The 24604-nt window shown below is 38.9% G+C and overlaps 1 protein-coding gene and 1 long non-coding RNA gene across 12 annotated transcripts in view; one reads left to right on the forward strand and one right to left on the reverse strand.

Annotated features, from left to right (window-relative positions):
- LOC109385474 (uncharacterized) overlaps positions 1 to 15840 on the reverse strand; it is a 31819-nt gene extending 15979 nt beyond the window's left edge. The window contains exons 1-2 of the long non-coding RNA XR_002124633.1: positions 15717 to 15840; positions 3411 to 3507 (exon numbers count right to left, since the gene is read on the reverse strand). This is a non-coding gene — a long non-coding RNA (uncharacterized LOC109385474). The remainder of the gene's footprint in view (positions 1 to 3410; positions 3508 to 15716) is intronic.
- The window catches only part of ARHGEF33 (Rho guanine nucleotide exchange factor 33), a 110136-nt gene that overhangs the window by 24119 nt on the left and 61413 nt on the right, over positions 1 to 24604 (forward strand). For 9 of the 11 annotated variants that reach the window (XM_019647804.1, XM_019647801.1, XM_019647802.1 and 6 more), the window contains exons 3-11: positions 1455 to 1565; positions 3154 to 3203; positions 8095 to 8238; positions 10591 to 10755; positions 11055 to 11176; positions 12100 to 12242; positions 15252 to 15311; positions 16637 to 16861; positions 21427 to 21556. In XM_019647804.1, coding sequence (XP_019503349.1) covers positions 1541 to 1565; positions 3154 to 3203; positions 8095 to 8238; positions 10591 to 10755; positions 11055 to 11176; positions 12100 to 12242; positions 15252 to 15311; positions 16637 to 16861; positions 21427 to 21556 — 1064 coding nt within the window. In that variant the 5' untranslated portion in view covers positions 1455 to 1540. The remainder of the gene's footprint in view (positions 1 to 1454; positions 1566 to 3153; positions 3204 to 8094; positions 8239 to 10590; positions 10756 to 11054; positions 11177 to 12099; positions 12243 to 15251; positions 15312 to 16636; positions 16862 to 21426; positions 21557 to 24604) is intronic. The other 2 variants (XM_019647811.1, XM_019647812.1) reach the window with 1 other exon arrangement.

The raw sequence follows: 24604 nt of genomic DNA on the forward strand, positions 1-24604 counted from the left end.
CTGCAGCCCCTGTGGCAGTGGGTTGCCATGGGCTACCGTGTGTAGCCAGCAGCCAGCGTGAGTGGCCGTCCAGAAGCCGGCAACTGATCTGCCTCACCCGGGAAGAGCGCAATGATGGTGCCAACTTGGGTCAGTGAAGCAATGTCCTCCACAACTAGACTGAAGAACCAACAGGACAGCAACTTGTCTGTTCCCCTTCCCCCAATTCCCCAGTGCTGTTCCCATCCTCCAACTCCCCAATTAAAAAAACAACAACAGCAAAAAACCCACCTCCTGCTCTGGGTAACTACAGATCTGCATTTTGTCACTACAGATTATGTAAGGCTATTCTAGAGTGAACAAAGTTTTAATTTGTTTTCTCTATCTTGGATAGTGTTAATATATTTTGATTGTTTTAATCAGATTTCTTAGTTGCAAACAACAGAAAAAAGTTCTGGCTGATTTCAGCAGCAGGGGAATTTGTTGAAAGGATATGGGCAGTGCATAGAATTGCTGGGAAACTGGAGGCTGGGATTATGTGGCCAGCAACCAAGTATATGTACATCTGTTCAATGCCCCAAGTATAGTACATCTGTTCTGGTGAGGAAAGCACCAAAAGCAGCAGTTTGAGTTACCTAAACTGTCTGTACCAGATCAAGGTACTACCCTTTCTGCCACCACTGTCTTAGGAACCTTTGGAAAGTAAAAAGTATATCAAGTATACGTGCTTTAGGAATCCTTCTGTCACTGCCATTATCAACTGGAGTGGGTGTATCTAAGTGGCATGTCCTAGGTCATGTGTCCATCATGCCTTAGCTGCAAGGGAGGCTAGGAGAACCTGGCCCTTCCAGCCTCTATAGTGTGAGGCATCTTCTCAAGCCTCATCAGGTGGGGGAATTCCCGCCTTATGGGTTAAAATTCTCGATGGCTAAAATGTTCACAACACTGACAGCATTTGTTTCTTTGTTAGATTGCACTCTGAACTTGCAGCTTCATGTCTACTAATCACTAAAACCAGGCCACATTGGATAAGCACCTCCTGGGTGTAAAGGAGTCTACCAGATACTGAGAATGTGGACAAGGCCATCAAGAAACTTACTACTATTTAATGAAACAGAAACAGATGTATTGGTCTTCATACTTGCTCAAGTTTTTCTTAAGATAATTTCCCTAAACTATAATCTGCTAATAAAATCAATGGGTCTAAATTAATTGATCTGATCCAAAAAAAGAATGTACCATATTAAAAGCTAGTATAATTTTAACTAGCAAATTTCATACTTATTCACAAAATATGTACCTTTAAGTTTTAAGCTAAATAGTCACTCAACATTTTCACTTTTCTGGAATTACATAAACCTGAAGTTGCCTCTAACAGCTGTGTTTATCTCCATTTTTTAAAGTTAACCACAAAGTAAGTCGAGTTAATTCTCCAGTTCTATTTGCCATCCCTTACTCTTGATTTCAATTGACAGGTCCAGGGAAGAGGGGATGGCCTGATCCAGGGACAATGAAGATGCAATGTTGAAGAATAAGCTGGAGGAGAGAAGCAACAGGCACCATGGAAAAAACCAAAACAAAGCAAGGTTAGATTTTTTCCTATGTCTTGTTTTAGGGCTCAGGATTTAAGAAATGTAGGTTGTAGTCTTGTCTTGCTATTGTCTCAAAACATGAGAATATGTTAACTCGACTATTCTCATTTCCTTATGACAATATAATGCCCATAAAGAGCACAGATTTTGTGCTGGAGAAATAGAAAACACTGTATATATAATTTGGTTTGAATAGTTATCTTATTTTTCTTAGCAATGACTTTAGGACTGCCTCAGAACAACCTGTTCAATAAGGCCAAAATACAGATTCAGCGAGTAGATATCCAACACTTTCCAGGCTAGCCTAGACATAAGGGCTTTCTCTTTTAAACTTTACCATATAGAATCAACCACATAGAAGTGGGTTGCTGTTATCAGCTCCAACTTACAGATGAGGAGACAGTCATTGAGAAGCCAGGCTACTACCACAAAGTGTCAAAGTTTGATCCGAGAGCCTGGCTTCTTTTCCCAAGTTCTGGTTCTTGCCATGATACCAGGCTGTTGGGACAGCATAAAATGGGCTAAGTCATCTTTACTCAAGCTTGCTTGGGAAGTTCTGGCAATCTCCAGCCATCTGGGCTTTATAGGGACAGCCATCTGTGTATATAAGTTCTGGGCTGAGGTCATGTACTATTTATGAACTTAACATGCTGAGGCTGGTTAAGGAAGCATTTCCGGTACCAGCATGTCTTAGGAGAACAATATACACATCCACACAACCATATGTTTGCAACCAGGGCTTTCATGTATAAACTGCTTGATTCATACAATGGGACACAATAGACATGTAGCTAAATGGATGAGCCAAGAGCTGCATGTTTTACATGAAATGCCTTGTCTTCACAGCCAACCAGTGTGGTTCTGAAAGGTACATTCTAGGCCAACCTTTTTTCTCCCTAGGTTGTAAATGTTTTTTTATAACCTACTCCTTCCTTTGTGTTTGACTCATGTTTCGCAACCTCTAGTGTTGACAAGGCTGTTTTCTTTCTGCCTGCATCCTTTCCATACCCTTTCCATTTACAATTCCCTTCTATCAATCCTCTTGCCCAGGAGAACAACAAGATTCCTTTAGCTGATTTAGGCAGTGACATGAGGGAAGAGTTCAGAAGTTTAGCAAGATCAGAGCCAGAAGTAAAGGATATTTTAAGCAGGCTTCCTGAGAACCATAGAGTGACAACTGGACAGGTGCCTGGCGAAGCGCACCGTTACTCACTATAGAATCATCCCATCAGGTAAACTTCAGCCAGCCCCAAGAACACGAGGGAGACCCTTCATGGGCACTCCCTTCTGGCTAATTAGTGACTGTTAACCATTCAGTTTGGTGGAGAAACGTCCCCACCGTGGTAGAACATGGTTTCCTACTATAGTACAAGAGCTATATCAGGTACGTATGGTTTGGTTATTAAGATGTGACTATAAAATCACCTACACCAGTTATGTTTTGTTCCTGTTGAATCATTGGTTTCTGGTCATACAGGCATGGATTTAGGATCCTCTACATCCCCTTATTCCCTGCATGTGTCTGAAGAGGATAGGAACAGAATGAGTCTTGTTGATTAAACAAAGCTCTTTCTCCCTACAGGAGAGAATGAACATATGCCAATGAATAATCCTTCCACACAGATTTACCAGGTAAAGACAAATAGATTGTTTTGAATGGTCCTATATGTCATGGTAATGACTGTCTTGTACGTATAAACTTTTTAGTGCTCACAGATGTTTCCACACCTATCATTGTATTTGTTCACTTAACAAGTTCATTGTATTTGAGACAAGCAGGGCAGACAGCACCATTCCAATTGCACTTTTGAGAAAACTGATTATTAAAGGACTACTTACCCAGTTTATAAAACACAGCGCCACCACTCCCAATCAACTATGCTCTCCTTGCCTGTTGCCACCGTCACTGTGGCCATCACACAGGGCAGTAACATTTCTGTCAGAGAGAAAGAGAGAGCAAGGTCTGTTTTTCTCAGTTTCCTGTTTTAGCAGAAAGAATTGAGAGCTGAAAGGGGATTAGCATTGTAAATGTTCAAATATGGTGATAGAAAAAAAAAAGTAAGCTCCCTTAAACAATGGGAATTTAATTTACAAAGAAGATAAAAGTTCTGGAAAACATTGTGTAATATGGTTGCAGTGAGAGTCTCACTGGGCTGCTTTGGCTCACTAACTAGTATTTACTTGGCTTCTATCTTCCCACTGTAAATTTAAAGTAAATTTATGTCCTTAAAAATCATGGACCTTGATTCAGACATAATTTGTAATGTAAAAGAAGCTTGGGCTAGGGAAATCCATGATCTTCTCCAGAGTTAAGACAGTGGTATCTGAAATACATGAGGAGAAAGACAGAATTGATAGGGCGTGGTGGGGGTTGGAAAAAAAGGTGATTTCAAAGTTGGCTCTAAGGTTTTAAGCTCTGGTAACCAGGAGAAAGAGTGTGTGGTCTCCCGAAAGAGATATAGGAATTTAGAAGAGCAGATAGTTTTGGGGAAATGTTATTTAAATTTGTTGAGTTCAAGTAATGGTAAAGTGAAAATAATAACTAGATCCCAGAAATATTATGCAAGAGGTTATTGGTGTGAATTCACTTAGGGCACACCAGCACAGGATTATGTGAACATTTTTAATCGTGTTGCTCCTATAAACCCAGACAGGCAATGAGAGGGGGTGGAGGAAAGACTCATTTCAACTTAATGCCTATTTATTGAACAGTTACTATGTGTAAAGTTTACTGCTTGGCCTAATGGGAGATGAAACAGACATTCTCACTGACTTTTCAGTGTCCTGGTAAACACATACAATAAATAGCTCATACAAAGAAGGCTGTCAGAAGGATTACAACAGAAGCATTGATCTATGGGATATGGGGGAAGGATGAATTAATATTGACTGAAGGACTTGAACCGGGCATTTAAAGACAAATTGATCATTTGGTAAGTGGATATGGGGAAGGGTATTTCAGGCAGAGGTACTAGCTTGAACAAAGGCCCGGAAACAGAAGACAGTCTTCTCAGTGCTGATTTGATGTCTCTCTGGTCCAAGACCTCCAAATGCCTTCTCGGCCCACCTCCCCTGTATTAACGTCTGACCTAGGTGTGTATGGCATTTCAAGAGTGTGAGTGTCTCTTTAAACTCAGGTATGATTTAAAGTTTGTTATAGATTTTATGTAGGTCACTCCCTGAATGTTGGCTAAATATAGCTGCAGTGGGGGTGGCCTCCTTCTCTTACTGTATCACAAAGCCAAGTACATCTGTTCACAGTGGAACAAATGAAGCAGTGGAAGTGAAGTTGGTCTATATGACCTCTGAGATTCTGTGATTATAACCCCATCCTTGTTTTAAAAGAATGCTTTCTAAGCCCCAGTTTGTTTACTCCAAGCAACTTTTAACCAAAAGAAGATGAAGGAGAAGTAAAGAAAGAAGAAGAGGAAGAGGAAGGAGGGAAGCAGGGAGAGGTTAACTATAGAACACAATCTACACTAAAAAGGGAGAGCAAAATATGAAACTTGAAGCAAAATATGACATTTCAGCCACTATCTCATTTTATTTTTTTGATAGACCCCCATCTCTACCTGACATTATAGTAAATATTAACTTGTTTGTTTTTTAATTGTCTTTCTCTTTCTCTAGAATGTACGCTCCAAGGGCAGGGATTTAGTGCATTTTGCTCTGTTGTATTCTCAGCATAAAGTACAGTACCTGGAATATAAAAATATTCAATAAATATTAGTTGAATGAATGACTATCTGCAAGGTGTGTATATTGCTTTGAGCCAAGAGGTTTGATACAGCCATTCAGCCTGGTGCCAAATGGTGTTTGGAAATTGCCTGGTTCTTTGGGGGAAAAAAACAATAGATTTTCACTTTATACCCTAATCAGAATAACTCTAAAGTGGATTAAAGGATTCAATATAAAAAATAAAACCATAAACATTTAGAACTAGTGAATATTTTGTCTCTGGATGTGAAATGTCTTTCTAAGTAAAAAAGCACCAGAAGAAATGACAATGGAAAAAATTAAAGAGTTCATCCACATCACAATTAAAAATTTTCCAAAGGCAAACATATTTTCAACAAACTCAAAGGCAAATAATAAAATTAGAAAAATCCTTACAAAAATATTGCAAAGATTTAAATATGTATAATAGAAATCAATAAAAAAGGAAACTTCTGGGAACTTAGTAGAATACAAAGAACAAAACAATTTACCAAAGTAAAATTACGTATGAGAAGAAAAGGTTCAGCTCAGAAACAGAATGATTAAAACAAGGAGTATTATTTTTGACTACCTAATTAGCAAGTAATTGATCAGCATTATTTATAATATTGAAAAATAATTAATAATATTTAGTTCTGATGAATGTTTGTAAATTGGTGGAACCTTTTATGAAAATTATTAAAGTGTAATAAAAGTGTTAGAATGTTCATACCCTCCCCCACTTGGATCCCTGTTCTTTGGATGGACTTGACCTCCTTGGTAAAAGTAATTAGGTCACAGAAGCCAACAGGAAAATACGCACTATCATCTCCCAATTCATTCCAGGTAGAATTACTGCCAGATCAGGTGAAACAGTATGAATACACGGACTGTTCCTTAGCTCAGTGTATTTTCTTTTGTTTGAACCCAAGTGTGTTTTTCACTCATCCTTTTCCCACAGTACATAGCCCTCTCAAAGTCCACCCCTGTCTCCTTTTCAGTCAGACTGGGCTGCTTCACTGTTGATTACTTCATTTTGCATATGGATTTTAAAATTATGATTCCATTAACATGAGAAGTTGGGGAGGGTCCCACAATTATAGCAACAGATGTGATGCCTGCACGGTTTGGTCCTAGCTCAACCCTTACACTAATGTTTTGAATAACAACTGTGTGTTTGGCTGACTTGCGGGCTTAGGAATGTAAACATTGCAGCTTCCTCCATTTATATTACTTATGTTTCACATATCTTATCTAAGACATGTTTTCTAAATACACTAATTCAGGACATTACACATCATACAGTAAGTTTCTAAGAATATACAACCATATTATTACAACTTTTCAAGCCCTCTGATCCAATATATTTTGTATACATACTTATTAATTGAATATATTGTCTCTCTCCAATACAGTAGATTTTCCTTGGGTTAAATATTACCTAATGCCCTTTGACTCACAGTAATATCATATTTAACAATTTATCCTAAGAAAATAATCTGAAATACATACAAAGCTTAAAACAAAAAGCATAATATATCAGCATTATTTCTAATATTGAAAAATTACAAACAACATAAATTTCCACAAGAGCGAATGGGTAGCTAAACTCTGGAACACCCATAGGATAGAATATTATGCAGTCATTAAAAATAGGCACTTAGAAAACATTTTGAAGGGTATAGGAAAAGACTTATAAGAATGTTAGGCAAAAAGGGGAGAGCATAATGAAAATGTATCTGTAGTGTGATTTCAACCATATAAATATCTGCATTTATATGCATAGAGCAAAACAAAAGGAAATATGCCTAAACATTAATGGTTATATTAAAGTCATAAGATTGGGGGTGATTCTCTTTTTTTATTTTTTATTTTTCTCTGTAATGAATTTAAGAAAAGGAGTTATGTACTAAAAGGGCCTCTAATTGAAAAACTATGGGAACCAGTCCTACAGTAATAGGTTTCATCATTAAAACTGCCATTGAAAGTTTTCTAGGATTTATAAGTCCTGTCTGAGCCTCAGTCTCCTTTTACCATTGAAGAATGCCTTCCAACACTAGAGAAGTTAATTCTACTAGGCCTGCGGTACATCCAGGATCAATAAGATCAATTTCTGGCACACCAGGCTTCCTATCAGCTTCAACAGCACCCTGTCAGAATGACATTACGGGTCAACTTCTGCAGGGAGTGTAGAGAAGTAGATTTGAGAAATTTACTCTTGACTGTTCAAATAACTTCCTCTCGACTTTGTGTTTTAAATCACTGAATCCTTGGGGATTAATAAAAAGGCCTGACATTTGGGAGATGACGCTGGCAGGAAGACCATGTTTCTTCTCCAGCAACCCTGGTTAAGGGGGAAGCCCAAGCAATTACCCTGGCATCCTCGCCATCACACACTACCTCAAAACACCTGGGCTTTTGCTCTTATAGAGCCTTTAGCCGGGTATTGTAGGGTTTTGGCATGTCTTGTGGAGGTTTCTGAAACATTGGCATTCATAAGTTTGCAGAATTCATAAGTTTGCACAGGCCCAGTGCCCTGAATTTGCTTCATAGTAGCTTTATGACTTTGATAATGGGACAGAAAAAAAGGACAAGTCTGTGTAAAAAACAAGCTGGAACAACGTGCATACTTTATGAACATTTAGCATGGGGGATCTTTGGTAGGAAAAAAAATTGGAAGACGTTGACTAAAATGCATCTTATGAAGAGTTAAGAAGCCAAGAAAGTAAGAAAATTGAGAAACAGAAATTAAGAGCAGAAAATAGGAAGAATTCGGACTCCTCTCCCCTAATTCTTTAAGCCTAAGATGCCCTCTGTGGTACCCTAGGCTTCGAAGTACAAGTCTTCCCTGAACCTGCCTCCAGTGGGAGCCCGCCTCCAGCGGCAGGATGGAGGGATCATAACCTCTCTAGAAAATCTTCATGAAAAAATCAACGAGATGAGGAACGTGTTCAGCTCGCTGGAGAACAAGGTAGACACCCATTTCTAATCCTTCGGGTGGGCTGTGGGCTGTCAAATAAGAAAGCTGAAGAGAGAGAGCAGAAAAAAGATATTACGCCCATGTCTTTAGAGTATTTTTTATTCACAAAGAAATGGCCAGTCGGTACTGGAAAACCAGTCCGTAGCAACCAAGGATACTAAGACCCACGCACCCTAAAAGTGACATGCTGTCTCAGGTGTGTGATTGAGCTCACTCTCTGGCTGAGCAGTGGTTGTGAAGCTGTTTAGAAAGCAGTAGTGTTACTTGAGTGACAGGTACCCAAGGGGCTCAAAGTAATGTACCTGAAGGAAATGGGCTCACAGCTCAAAACGGTTCCAAAATTCTCCAAGTCCCTACATAACCTGGCTGTTAGAAAACGTTTTTCATAGTTCTTAATTTTTGAGAGCTGAGGTTCTATAGGTGAGGAAAAGTGCTTTCCTCTAGGATCCTGTCTGTTGCCTTCTGTCTCCTGGGGAAAACTCCACATACCCACCTAAGGGAGCAGTGATAACGAAACCTATTTCTGTCGGATACTGGTTCCCTTTTTTTTAAAGCAGGAAACCTGAGTGAATTTCAGAATGCCTGAATGAATGTTAGGTTTTCTTCCTTCAGCTTTAAAACTTGCATACATTTTGCTGTGGTATTATATAGTTGTGAATTCTGTTTATTTTGCGCATAGATGATGAATTTACATAATGAGAATTACCAGATTAAAAGTAGTTGATCTGGTGATTTTAATCCATCATGATGACTGAATTAGGACATATGCTGAAATCCATCACAATGATTCATTAAAATTAAAGTTAATTGAAATGAAACCAGATTGGTGATGTTGTGTCCCAGTCTTCTGGTCCCAAACACTTGACAGGTACTGATTTTTCCTCAGAAGATCTCTTTGGCTCCTCTTCTTTCTCTCTATTCCCTGCCCTTGAAAGAAACCTTCGTGAGTTACAGTGAACCATAAAACCTTATATTTTGAAAACATGGTATAGGACACTAAGTCATTGCACAGTTGGGGATGCCATTGCAAGTTGGAACCATTTGGACAACCAGATTCCAAAATGCTTAGAAATACACATTTGAAGGAATTTTATTAAGATAACTGGATTTTAATTTCCATCCCTTTAAAACCAGAATACTAGGCGGATAATTTAGAATGAATCTTCTAAAAAATCTGTTTTAAAGAGAGATCTGGAGCTAAGAGTTCCTCTACTTGGCAGAGTGTAATATCATAAATGTCAAGAAAGTAATGCTATTATCTTATTGTTATTATTAACTTACTGTCTGTTGAAAATGTTTCTTTTTCATTTGTTCAATAAATAAAACAACTTTAGAAGTGCTCCATTTTCTCCACATTTCTGTTTGCACTTACCTTTTTGATTTGCCATTTAAAAGGGGAGAAGAATGAAAATGTCTTAAAAACCTTCTATGTACCTAGCATGGGCTGTGACAGGCACCTTACCTACATGTATTCATTTAATTCTCAAAACAGCCCTGTAAAATAGGTGTTCTTATGGTTATTTTATGGATGAGGAAACTGCTATAAAGAGGTTAACCAACTTGCCTAAGGCTTCAGTACTTGTGGAAGAGTGCTAGGATCTGTACCCTGTCTGACTCCAGAATTGACCACCTTTTCATGGTATGGAAGTTGACAATAGAAGTTCAATGTGTGCACACCTACACAAGCAGACTTGACTGCTGAAGATGGTTCATATCACTATCAACAACCTGCTGCGCTCCTACCATTGCAGAGATTTCTGTGCCTTCCTTATGGATTAAAGCCAACGAAAATGTCATTTTCTCCTTTTCCATGATAACATCCAAGAATATAAAATTTAAAAAACTTCCTTTTCAAAGAAATTCTAAGATATGCTTAGTTATTAGTCATTTTATCATTTACATTTTTAAGGAAAAAAAGAACAGAATTTCTTCATCTGCTCCTAACAACCAGGGATAATATGACCCATCCCTTCTTTCATGGAATTCAAAGAGTTACTGGATCAAGACTGTCTTGCACACGCATATGTTGCTTTTCAACTAAATCTCATTTTAATCAAAGGTGTTAGAATAAGTAGTAGCTTGCAGATGCACCTGTAAACTACTTACTTGCTTTGTTTTCACTATCAAGCTTCAGCATGTGCTATATAAAAGAGGCCCTCTTTCCTCTACATGAATGGGGCCAAGGTTGCCTTAAATAGCCCCATTTTCAGTCTACAAGGAATTGAAGTCTATAAAGTTTCAAGTGCCTGCTTTCTCAAACAAACAAACAAAAATTCAAGGGGTAAATGGTACTATTTATAATTATTTATAGCAAATTGAATTCACTCTCTGTGTATTATTTAGTTGCAGGCCCTAGCCTCTGAACTCAAAACTGGCTTCACAGAAGCAATGCAAGAACTGTCAAGAATTCAACATGGAGAATATGCTTTGGAAGAGAAGGTTAAGAGCTGCAAATGTTCCATGGAAGAGAAAGTTACTGAGATGAAAAATTCATTAAACTATTTCAAGGTAGGCCCATCTTCTATTTCCCTGCTGAAGAAAGAAGTAGAAAACATGCCTTTTTGCATAGCAGCCAAATATAAGAATTTTCCCTCTGGCTCATTTACTAATAATCACAGAAAAATATCTATTTTATGTTTTTTGTTCTTGGATCTTTGTGTTAAAATTAGAGGCCAAAATGGAAGTAAGATTTTCATCATTTATTCATTCAATAAATATGTATAAAAAGCTTACTGTGTAGTAGATACTATGTTATATACTTTTACCTCATACACCAGATTAAATACATATCGTTTCTTATCTTTTAGGAAGAGCTGAGCAATGCCATGTCAATGATCCAGGCCATCACTTCCAAACAAGAAGAAATGCAACAGAAAATTGAACAGCTTCAACAGGAGAAGCGAAGAGAATCTCGAAAAGTGAAAGCCAAGTGAGTTTCTTACAAAAAATTGAGCAAAGGCAAACCAAGAAGCAGTGGCTTGTACAGAGGCCCAGAGAACACCTTCCTCACTATCAGTATATAGCTAGCTGGCCACTGGGATTCATGGTTCAGCATGAGATGGAGGTGACAGAGCCATACAAGCTGGTTAATACTAAAAATGGATGGTAACTATTAAACGGAAAATACACTTAATTCAATAGGAAGTAAAATGAAAATTATATGAAATGGCATGTAGAATTTGATTTCAACTGTAATAACATGTAATATAACAACTAGAAAAATATATTTCAAAATAGTGATTGTTGTGTTAAGATAGTAGAGTCACCAGTGATTTTTTTTTATTAGTTTTCTAAAATTTCTCTAATGCCACTATTATTTTACTTCTACCATGGGAAATAAATTTATGTTAAATATAGTAGATCAACCAGGTTGACTCAAGCGAAGTTTTACCACTAAATATATGTAATTTTTATTGTTACATGCTTTTTAATATTATCAAACTTAAAATAGAAATATGGCAATAATATTTGTGTGACCCTGAAGGATGCTCAGTGTTTTCAGTTGAAGACCTGATGCTTCCTGGTACCTTTGTGTTGCTTTGTTAAGCAAATGTACATCATTCCAAGCAAATTGTCACCACTGCAAATTCTATAAAGACCTGATGACCAGGAAGCCAGTAACAGAAAAATAAGAATGTAGATATTACCATTAGAAGGTGACTTACAGATATTTAAAATTTTTTCTCCAGTTTTGGTGATGAATTAAGTTGCTAATATTTGACCATATTTAATACATAAAAACAACAATTTTATATGGTTCAACCTAATAATTCAGAAATTTTCTTGAATTATTCTGAACTGAATCTCTTCCTAACCCACCAGGTATTAAGACCTTTTGCTTTTCTTCCCCAGGAAAACTCAAAAAGAAGAACATGGCTCACAGGCTGGGCCTGCTCAAGCACAAGGAAGTCCTTTCCGTTCAATCAATATCCCTGAGCCTGTTCTTCCAAATGAAGACTTTACAAACCTTTTGCCTTCTCAGGCCTATGAGAAAGGTACAGTTCACAAATCATACTGAACTAGTGAAGCATTTTTCCCTTGGTTCCTAGGGTTTAAGTAATAGTAAGAATAGGCCTAAGTCCTCCATTCTTACTAGAGGAAAATGGTGTATTGCTCAGAACTTGCCCTCTTCACCTGGAATCTAAAAGAATCCAGAAGATCTGAGAGACCAGCCAATTTTAAAATATTTTCTTTTTTGGGAAAATACTAATCTGGGTATTCAAAATTTCAGATGGATTAGAAATAATTTGTTGCACAACCAGGAGAAAAGTATTTAAAACAAATTATTCACTCTAATAAATCGTTTTGTTTTCCACATTACTTTCTCAATGCTTGCCTCTCTGTATAGACATTCTAAAAAGAGCTGTGTTCTTAGCATAGATAAAATTGTGTGTTGTGTTTTTTTCAGCAAAGGTTTCACTGATATGAGAAAGTCGTATCTGCCTCACTGGCAGGTAGTGATGTTACTGGCAGTCTAACTGTAGTCCTCCTATTCTGGAAAATCACAGTTGGTGTTATCTGTGGGCTGAAACAGTCACCAGCCACGTCCCTGGTCTGAGGGATGTTGGAACAGATATTAGAAATTGCACTTGAGCAGTACTGAAGAAACTGGCTTTCCAAAGGATATCCAAGTTTTGGTTAGTGGCCTATATTCACTCAGGAACAGAAACAAAACAAACAATGATCGCTGCTTGTTTTTTTTTAAAGATTTTTATTGGAGAATTGGGGGGATGGGAACAGTGCTGGGGAATTAGGGGAAGGGGAACAGACAAGTTGCTGTCATTTTGTTCTTCAGTCTAGTTGTGGAGGACGTTGCTTCACTGGCCCAAGTTGGCACCATCATTGCGCTCTTCCCAGGCAAGGCACATCAGTCGCTGCTGGCCGCTCACGCTGGCTGCTGGCCACAAACGGTAGCCCATGGCAACCCACTGCCACAGGGGCTGCAGCCTACGCCGTGTCTGGCGACTAACGGCAGCCCAGCTCCAGGTTGAGTTGTTGTTCACCATCTTAGCTGTGGAGGGCAGTGTCACTGGCCCTCACATGTGAGATCCGAACCGGGGCCCTCTGGTGTCCCAAGCGAGTTCTTAACCATCGCGCCACTCGGCCGGCCCATGATCACTGCTTCTTGTATCCTCAACAGCATCTAGCAAACCACCTTCTACACAGGATCATCAGTGTAGATGTTAACAATGTTTAGATGAATTTTCCTCTTTTTTATGGCTGCATGTAGAAAGTCTCTAAAAGAGCTCAATGGCTTCTCAACCAATAGTAAAGTCCTCAAGGGCAGGGCTGGTGGTTTTCTACCCTTATGGCTTAATGAACAATTTGGCTCATATATTCAAAGACAATAAATGTATTTGGAATAACTCAACTTAAAAATCTAAATCAAATGGTTTTTAATCAGTATTAACAAAGTACGGACTTGCTTTTTTTTTAGTTTTTACCGCTCTGAGTAGTTATTTTAGAGGCTGATAGGTGCAGCCTGGGAAAACTTAATTGATCCATTTTGGGAGTGGGTTCATGGCAGGTAGCTCTATTTTCTTTGCTCTGTGTTATGAAGAGCATGACATAAAAGGATAGTCTTGTTAGGGAAGGATACAGGGTGGGCTTGGAAAGTAGAGGTCAGAGCAATGCCAGTTCAGGGGCAACTGAACATATTCATAAGACAAAAGATTAAAAATTATATTTGCAAAGTGCCCAGGTGGATTTAAATTAGCTGTTCAATGGCAACTCCTCCTCTTCCTCCCATTACTTAGCAGTGACTTATATAACAGTTTATTCTACTGAGTTGCTGCAGAAACTAGGGAATAATGTACCATAATAAGGCATTCTGGATATGATTGGTGGTAGGTGATGTTAAAACTTAGGGTCAAAGGACTAAACTTTCAGAAAGGGTTTACTCACCCACTGTTAATTATGCAATGGTGCCCTCAAATTTAGTAGCTTAAAATAGCAGACATTCATTATGTCCCAGTTTCTCTGAATCAGGAATCTGTACACAGCTTAGCTCGGTGCCTTTGGCTCAAGGTCTCTCATGAGGTTGCAGTTAAGGTGTTGGCCATTCCACTACCTTCTTTTATCTTCCTTCTACCCATCCTTCCTTCCTTCTATCCATCCATTCATCCATCCATCCATCCATCCATCCACCCACCCGCCCACTCACCCCAGGCATGGATTTAGGTGGTGGGATATAGTAATGAACAAAACAACAATAATTCCTGCTCTCATGGGGCTTGTGTTCTGAAGGAGGCAGACAATGAACAAGATAAATACAATATGTAGTATGTTAGATAGTGATAAGAAAAAAAAAGGAAACAAAGGTATAATTTTAAAGCGGGTGCCAGATAAAGAGCTGAAGGAGGTGAAATCTTACAGATAACGAGAGGAAGAAAGGGAACACCCAGTACTAAGGTCCTGGCGGGAACCTAACTGACATGTGCAAGGAATAGCAAGAAGACCAGTGATGCTAAAGCAAAGTGAACAAGGGAGACAATAGGGGATGCAGTTTAAAACAAGAAAGGAAAGAGCAGACAGGGCAGGGGGGCAGATGTTTCAGGGTTTTATGATCATTATAAGGTCTTTGGCTTTTACACGGAAATGGGAGGCCATCGGAGGGCTAAGCAGAGGAGCGATGGAGTCTGACTTACATTTTCACAGCACCATTCTGGCTCTTCTCATAATTACCCTCCTCACTATCAGAGTTAAACAATTTAGCTCTTACTGTGCACAAGGTATCATTTTAAGCAGTTACAAATATTAACTGATTTAATTCTTATGGTAGTCTATGAGGTCAACCACTATTACAATATATATTTTTAACAAATGGGAAAATAGCACGTGCCATCCTCTATTGTAATTTATTTCCTTCCTTCCTTCCTTCTGCTGTCTCCCCCAGTAAACTGTGAAGTCTGTGAGTCTGTCCCCAGTGCCTACCTAGCTCATAGAAGGTGCCCAGTCCATGGTAGTGGAATGAATACTGATTGAAAGCTTTCCTTTCTCTGCAGCCCAAGAGTCCAGATCCATGCACGTAGGAGATAGTAATGTGAAGGGAATGATGGGCCCTGGTAAGTGGTTCTTCTTTGTCTTTTCTTCTATCAATTCCACCCTTTTCCCTTCTTTCACCTTCCCTACTTCTACTCTGTCTCAAACTAATCATGAAAGAACTCAAGCAAAATAAAGCATGCTGGTTATTAATATTCCAAAATGTGTGCTACAGTAGATCGGTGATTCAGTTAAACCCAAGAACAGAAAAGGGATATGGAAGTTTACGACAAAACCAGTATTCTTGGTTCTTTCTGGTGCCTTTCAATGAACAATAAACTGGCATTTGCTGAGAACTCACAGGTGTATGTAGCATGACATAAGTGTTATACGGACCACATATTTTATAGCTTAATTTGAAAGTTATTTACTAAATAGACAATTCACCAGAATTTTGTAGATTATTTCATGTTCCCTCATTCACTTACTTCTGGCTTTCTGCAGTTAACCATCATTAGGGCCACGGAGAATAAGTTCCAAAAGAAGACATTGTCTTTGGCACCTTCTTTTTTCTTTCTGTTTTTTTCTTCTGAGTAGTACTCCAGGCACTTCATGTGCTCATCTGGAAGGAAGCAGATATGGGGAGTCAATATATGCTACTAGAAATTAATTATATTATTTTATAAATTTATTTTTTAAAACTCCTTATTTAGTGGAAACTATGTACCAAGAGTACATAGAGAGAGGTGACCCTTTAGAATGGTGAAAACTTTTAATCCTTAGTTGATCTATTTCTCTCTCTTTTTTTTTAATTAAAGTCTTTGGGGTGACAATTGTTAGTAAAGTTACATAGGTTTCAGATGTACAATTCTGTAAGACATCACCTATATATCACATTGTGTGCTCACCACCCAGAGTCAGTTCTCCTTCCATCACCATGTACTTGACCTCCTTTACCCTCATGTATCACCCCCCTCCCCCCTTACCCTCTGGTAACCACTAAACTATTATCTGTGTCCATGAGTTTTTGTTTCTTCATTTGTTTGTCTTGTTCTTTTGTTGCTTTCAGTTTTATATACCATGTATCAGTGAAATCATATGGTTCTCGACTTTTTCTGTCTGACTTATTTCACTTAACGTAATAATCTCGATTCATCCATGTTGTCGCAAATGTCACTATTTAATCTTTTCTTACAGCAGAATGACTTCTTTATCTAATCATCTATTGAAGGACATTCTGGTTGTGTCCATGTCTTGGCCACTGTAAATAAAGCTGCAATGAACATCTCTCACCCTCAAGGGATAGTTGTACCCAAACAGGAGCATAATATTTAAGAGCTCGTAACAAATACAATTTTTTAAAAAACCACAAAAAACTCAGATGTTGATTCCAAGTATTATTTTTCAGGAATGAACCCAACAAATCCAGAAACAGAAGAAAACCTCAAGTCTTGTCTCACGGCCGACATCCAATCTAAGGGCCATCTGCCGTCTGGTGTGTGGAGACAACCTAAGGAGGGTAAAGAATGGGGCGAGGAATATGTCACAAAAGACCATCCAGATAAACTCAAGGAAGTTGGCCAGGGCAGACACAGCTCTTTGGAAAATGTTTTATGTGAAACCTCTTTAGCTGGTAAGTCCCAAGGGGGGATGCAGGCTAAAAATTTAAAGAACAGGATGGACCCAAGGGCTGGAATCCATACAACTTAAATTCAGTGGACATATGAGACCACCTAGGGTCTGGTTCCCTTTTCAGATGAACAAACTAAAGCCTATAGTGGTGAGGGGACTCACCTGAGGTTACATGGCCAGCTGGAACTACCACCTTGATTCTGGGTATCCATGACATTTAGTAATGTAGTGCTTTGGGGGGAAAAGCTATAAGGATGGTACAGAAGAGGGCAGAATTTTGTGATCGGCACTATTTAGTCAGTGATACGGAATCTTCAATACATGAATCTTGCATCACTAGTCGACTACCAAAACATCAAACACTGCAACAGTCTGTCCTCCCTTCCTTCCTCCTTTCCCCCCTCCTTCCTTTCCTTTAAATCATAAATTGTTACTACATACTTACTAAGTGTCAGACAATAGCGTTTCCCTCCAACTGTTTTGTGGGAGGTAACTTAAAAATTAATTATTGTTACCCAATACATGAAAAATTAAAACAGTACTATTATAAAAGGTTTATTATGAAGAACAGCAGCAACCACTTTAAATTCTTTTGACAGTTTCTTCTGGTACTTGCTTCTGTGTTTTAAAAAAATGTATGCTATTTTTTTTATCAGTACTTTATTGAGGGTTAATTTACATAGAGTAAAATTCACAAAGTTTAAGTTTAAGCTTATTGACTTTTTATATGTGTGCACCCCCTTGTGATTACTGCCCAGATCAACATATATAATATTTCTATTTCCTCAGAAAGTTCTCTCATGCACCTTTCCAGTCAATACCCACCCAAAGAACCACTACTCCGACTTCCTTCAGCATAAATCAGTTCTGTCTGTTGTTGAACTTCTTAAAAATGAAATGACACAATGTGTACTCTTTTGTGTCTGGCTTCTTTCTCTCAACATAATGTGTTGCATATAATTCATTAGGTAATTTATTCCTTTAAAAATCACACTAAATGAACAACATGGTTAATTCATTCTCCTGTTGATGGACATTTGGAGCATTTCTGGTTTAGAACTATTATGAGTAAAACTGCTATGAATAGTCTTGTAGAAGCCTTTTTCATTTATTTATTTTTTTTAGATGTATGCTCTCATTTCTCTTGGGTGTATACCTAGGAGTAAAATCTCTAGGTTATAGGATAGGATTAGATTTAGCTTTAAAAGGAAATGTCAAGCAGTTTTCCCAAGTGGTTGGAACATTTTGTACTCCTACCAGCAATGTTGGAGAGTGCCACTTGCTTCATGTCCTTCCCAGTATTTAGTATGGTCAGTCTTTTTAATTTTAGCCATTCTCAAGGGTGTGTACTGGTATCATATTATAGTTCTAATTTGCACTTCCCTGGAGACTACTGATGTTGACTGTCTTTTCATGTGCTTTTTGGCTATTTGTATATCTTCTTTTATGAAGTGCCTATTTAAGTCCTTTGTCTAACTTTTAAATTGGGTCGTTTATCTTTTTATTATCTATTAGTAGGATTTCTTAATATATTTTGGATATGAGTTCTCGGTTAGATATATGTTTCAAGATTATTTTATTCCAGTTTATGGCTTTCCTTTTTACTTTCTTAATAGTCTTTTGATGAACAGATGTTTTAATTTTGATGTTTATCAATTTGAAACTTTTAAAATAGATTGTAACTTACATGTAGTTCCAAGCAATCTTTGCCTATCCTAAAGTTGTGAAGATATTCTGCTATGTTTTCTTGTAAAATCTTTATAGCTTTAGCTTTCGCATTTAGGTTTATAACTTACCTTAAATACATTTTGATGTGTGGTGTGACGAAGGAATCCAGGTTAGTTTTTTTCCCTATATGGCTGTCAATTTGCTTCAGTACCATTTATTGAAAATACTTTTCTTTCCACATTGAATTGCATAGGGAAAGTCAAGTGATCATATATGGGTGGGCTAATTCTAGATTCTTTTTCTAGAATTAGAAATATTCCTTTTATTCCAATTAGCAGAGAACTGACATCTTGACAGTACTTTCTTCCAATCAAAGAATATGGTATATGTCTCCCTTTGCATAGGTCTTCTTTAATATTTTTAAGTAACATAAAAATCTATCATTTACATTTTTTTTTTTAAAGCATTTGCCCTCTGCCATCCTACTCCATTTTGGCCCACTGTACTGCTGCCATCTTGGGACTTCCCAGTCTTCCTAGGAATTCCCTTCAGAATCTTCCTATTTTAGATTCCTGTTTGTTTGTTTGTTTTAATCTGTGTGTCCTTGGTTTCTTGGTTTAGTCCTTGTTTTGATGGAATCCATCGTCTAGTAGCTTCTACATGCTTTCTTGATAATTTAGCTAAATATAACATAATTTTCCCTCATCCTTTTGAAGCAATTGTTCCATTGTTGTCTAACTTCTAAAGTTGCTATTGGAAAGTCCAATACCATTCTAATCCGCAGTCCTTTGTTATCTGATTTTTCTCTCTGCTACTGCTAACTTTTAGGATCTTCTTTTTACTTTTGCTGTGCTAAAGTTTCTCAGTGATGTGTTGTGCCTTACAATGATGTGAGAGTCTTTTTCATTAATTATGCTGAGGACACTAGGCCCTTCCTTTGGAAATAATGTCCTGGTATATTTTTTTCTAAGATTAATTTGATAATATCCTCTCATCCATTTTCGTTCTTTTCTTTGGAATTTCTACTAATTTGATGTTGGATTTTGTCCACTACCATCTTTTTCTTCAATATATCTCTTTCTTGTTTTATTGTTGTTGTTTTTTTGAGGAGAGGGGAGCGTTAGGTAGGAGTTTGCCTTGACTTTATCTTCTACTCTTTTATCTTTGAAAAAAAAGCCAAAAAGTTTCTTCTTCTTTTTTGGATTGTTCTTTTTAAAAAATAGCATCCTGTAATTATCAAAATAGAATATTTTTCTCATATCTCTTTAAGGATATTAATTATAATATTTTTAAAAACTTTCCTTTCATTTCTGCATTCCCTGTCTTTTTAATTGAGGTATAACTGACATATAACATTATATTAGTTTCAAATGTACAACATAATTTGATATTTGTATATATTATGAAATGATCACCACAGTAAGTCTAGTTAACATCCGTCGACATACATAGTTACAAAATTCTTTTTTCTTGTGATGAGAACACTTAAGACCTACTCTCTTAGCAACTTTCAAATATACAATAAGGTATTATTAACTATAGTCACCATTACGTCCCTTGCATCGTTTCTTTTTTCTTTTTTTTTAAAGATTTTATTGGGGAATTGGGGGAGGGGAACAGCATTGGGGAATCAGGGAAGGGGAACAGACAAGTCGCTGTCCTTTTGTTCTTCAGTCTAGTTGTGGAGGACATCGCTTCACAGGCCCATGTTGGTATTATCATTGCGCTCTTCCCGGCTGAGGCAGTCGCTCGCCAGTCATTGGACGGCCGCTCACTGTGGCTCTTGGCAGCTCACACTGGCTGCCGGCCACTCATGCTGGCTGCCAGCCATTCACGGTAGCTCACGGCAGCCCACTGCAGCCCCACTGCAGCCTACGCCGTCGCCAGTGACTCACGGCAACCCAGCTCCAGGTTGAGCTGTTGTTCACCATCTTAGCTATAGAGTGCGCAGCGTCACTGGCCCTCATGTGGGATCCGAGCCATGGGCCTGCAGCTCAGAGCTGGTGTCCCAAGCCAACTCCTAACCAACTAGCCACTCGGCTGGCCACATCGTTTCTTTATTTAGGGTTTCCCCTCTTCTTTTTAAAAGATACATGTGTATATATTTTTTTCTTCTTTATGGTGTAAGGCTTGATTCAAATGTCTGAGGCTCCTTAGCTATTTATTTATATCTAAGAGAAGCCCTAAATTTTAAAAAACCTGAAAATTTTGTAATGGCCAAGCTGCGGGCTTCATTATTGGCTAATCAGGTGGTAAATTAACTTCAATAGGTGGCCTTTTTATGTTAGTGTCTGTAGATCTTTCTTCCTTGGGCAGTTCAGTTTCTCCAGAGGAAGATCCTCTGGTCTCCTGCCTAAAGAGTATGTCTGACTTCTGGTATTTGGGGACCTGTAGGAGAAGAGGCTGAGGGGAATCTCACTGGTCAGTATGTAAGCCTTCTCTGAGTCCCCTTGTTATTTTAATCTCTTCTCTGCCCTCTAGTATGTCTGATGTCTTTAGCCCAGATACCAGAAATGAGGGCTTCTCTACTTTAATTTTTCTCATTTCTCATGGGTGGAAATGAGGAAACCATCTGTCATGGGGTTGGGGACCTGGAGGGTCGATTGCACTTATGCAGACTATGCCTCTTGTTTGCAGCATTGCCCCTTATTTGCACTTTCTGTTATGCCTGGTGCCTCTAATCCTTGAGCCTTCCTGCTTCTCAGCAGATTTCCCATGTTTTCGTGCTCTTGGCTCTGCTGAACTAAGTACCATGCCTCCATTCTGTTTTCCATCTCCCAAAAACTTGCTGATGTCTCTTTTTATTGCTTTCAATATATTTTTATTGCTTTCTATCATTTTATAGGGTTTAGGGGAGGAGTGTTTAACAAAAATTCTCTCCCTGGTTTGTTTTTAAAGCTAAAAGACAGACTGTGGCTCTGGAACTGCTTGAATCAGAAAGAAAATATGTCATTAACATCTCTCTGATCCTGAAGATCAAGGCAACGTTCCAGGGCTCAGATGGAAAGAGGAATTCCAAAGAGAGAAGGTATCCATGTATCCATTGCCTTTGTTTTTCAGGTTGAGTAAGATTTAAGGTAAGCTGTTTATTGTTTCCACTCTGGGAATTCTGGGACCTGTAAAGAGTTCCTGAAACAGCCTTTGAAAAGAGAATAGGAAAAGAAAAAAAAAAAAAGAGAGAGAGAGAGAGAGAGAGAGAATAGGCAGTGACAGCAGGCAACCCCTGGTTTTCTAAGTCTTTGCTAAAGCCTCCTTAGGCTTCAGAATTAGACCAGCTGAATGAAAGACAGAACAGAATGAGACTATTCCGTTTCCTTATTGGTGTTTTTCCCCGTGCAACGGTGAAAATAAATGTAACATATACTGTCTTTCCCATCACAAACCACAAGCCTTCAGCACTTTCTGCCCATTGAAAAGTAACCTGGAGGTGAAAATAACACCTACCACAACTACAACTTGACACTCAAACCTGAGGTTGCCACATCTTCTCAAACCTATAAAACAGAGCTTCAGGTTTTCCCTAGAAAACAAGTGTAGTGCTCAGCTGCCTCCTCAGCCTGTCTCTAGGCAGCCCTGCCCAGGTGGGGAGGGCTGGGAGTCGCAGGGGCACAGGCTGCCAGCAGAGCACTGAGTGGATCTCGTGGGCTGTTGCTCGTTGGTTGCAGGATCACAGAACTTGGCTTTTGTGGTCTGAGTCACCCAGATAGAGCCACAACCTTAGGATCAAACAGTCCTGTCTGGACACTTGTGGAACGGGGCATTATCAGCTTGGCAGGATTGCCAGCTAGACTTTTAAACTGAGTTCCCCAGCCACATCCATCCATCCGGAACTCAACAAGCTGTGTGCTGCTGATCACCACCAGGTGGCACATGTTTGATTATGTGCCCATCAAACATTTGATGCCCATCAAAGTGGTTACATCCTGCTGCTGAAGCTCAGGAGTTATTTTGGCCCTAATACTGGACTGGCAAGCATTAATTTGAAACTATAACTGGATTTTCCTCGGTTGCTTTTAGTTTGTTTCCCTCATTATTTAAGTACAGGATTGTGGGAGTTAAAATAACTTTAAAGGGTTTAAAAAGAATAAACTACTCATGATTCCATTATTTTACCCCTAGTAAGGAACAGGAAAGAAGTTGAATACTTAATACTTTCACCTTCATGAAAAAGTTACCTCTGGAAGTCAGGTCTGGCTCTAGGCAAAAACAGTAAAATAGGTTAAGTGTGTCGTTACTTCTTTCTCCCCCTGCTCTTCACGGCCTCCATATTCCTCCCTGATTTCAAATAATATCCTTATTAAATTAAAAAAACACATTTTTAAGCCTGTTTTCAATGTTTGGTACAGAACCCACCATAGGTCATTGCTCTTCATGTAATTTATGTGTTTCCACGATATTTGATGGGAGCATTAGCCTTCTCTGACCCCAACCCTGAAATCTCAAACTATTACTCCAGTGACAGTCCAGGAAGTACCTGGACACTAACCATTTACCAGCGCTCCAACTATGCAAGTACACTGGTCACAGTGTAGCAGAAGTTAACTTTATGGAAAGAAAAAGAGAGGGAGGAAGGGAGGGAAAGAGGGAGGGAGGAAGGGTGAGAGAGGAGAGGGGAGGGGAGGGGAGGGGCCAGGTAAGGAAAGGAGAGGAGAGGAGAGGAGAGGAGAGGAGAGAAAGGTGAGAGAAAGAAGGGAGAATCCAAGGCATATTATATAACTTACATGGACAACCCATCCCGAAGTCAGATCTCACCATGGCACCCTAACGTCTTTTAGTGTCACACCAGGAAAATTACCCAAACTCATAGATAGCGTCTGGGTGGGGAGAAGTCTTTCACATCTAGAATTTTTACTGGTGCAGTGTTTCAGTTCAATCAGTTGTGTTTTCCTCTATAGCTTTATGGTCTTCTCCCAGTCCGGCTGTCTCCTAGACACCCCTCTGATCTGGACAGGGATTACTTGGATCTTGGGAGCCCGCGGCGTCAGCATTAGCAGCTCAGATCAGGAGGCCTCCCCTCTTGTACCTGTGGATCAGCAGCTTCGCATACGCGGAGCCTAGTGGCACAGGAGGTGGAGGAGCAGCAGATGGGCGTGGAAGGAACCCTTGTATCACAGGGGGCTGGACACCCTCTTCTGCTGTTTGTATGTCTTTTCCGAGCAAAAGCCACAGGGGAGTCTTTACTTTACGTGGAGATGGGTTGGAGAAAACCTCCTATCGAAGTGGTGTCCTTCCTACTACTCCCAACAGAGGTCTGCTTGTTCGAGGCTGGCAAAACACCCCAATTATCCACTAATTTACTCTCGTTGTACCCTGGGGAAATAGTCAAATAAGTTCACTTTCATCTTTGTCAAACTTGAGGTCTTGAAAGCAGAAAGGAACCTACTTTAAATTCCTCTAAGTCTCAAAGTTAGAGCTCAAATCCTTGCTGTAGCCCAGCAAAACTTCCTTTCCTTCTATTTCTTCCTTCCTCATTCTTATAGGCCCCTGATCACCCTACTTTTCTGTAGCCAATTCCCTTCTTCCTCCCATGATTCTTTTGTCTCTCCTCTCCACCCCATCCTTCTCTGATATCTCTCGTTCTCCCTCAATTTCTCTGAAAAAAATGAGGCATACTGAGAGTTGGCAAAGATGGGTGTGTGAATAGAAAGGGGGCCCTGTAGTGTTCTTGTCCATTCTGAATCTTAGAAACTGAAGGAAAGGGAAAAAGGAATGCTTTCATATCCATCCCCTGAGCTTTCAGTTGCTAACTTTAAACTAATTTTCCTACTCACCTAAGTGAAGACTCCTACCTGAGAGCTAAGAATGACTAATGCCACCACAGTGCTGTCAGCCACAACACTAATTAGGTTATTTTACACATCAAGTGAGAATAACTTTAAGATATTGAAAAAGATTTTCCTTAGAATTTCCACTGTCACATAAATGAGAGTGGACCAGTTTGGCTTTAAAAAGGCCTTTCAAGTGATGTGTTCTTTATTAGTTCAATACACAGTTAGGTAGAAGCCATCAGTAAAGGGGTCTTTTTATGTCCTGTGGATGTCTGCTGTCAGGTCTACAATGACAAACTAAAATTTGT

This window comes from Hipposideros armiger, unplaced genomic scaffold (genome assembly GCF_001890085.2).
Source record: "Hipposideros armiger isolate ML-2016 unplaced genomic scaffold, ASM189008v1 scaffold_116, whole genome shotgun sequence".
NCBI lineage: Eukaryota > Metazoa > Chordata > Mammalia > Chiroptera > Hipposideridae > Hipposideros > Hipposideros armiger.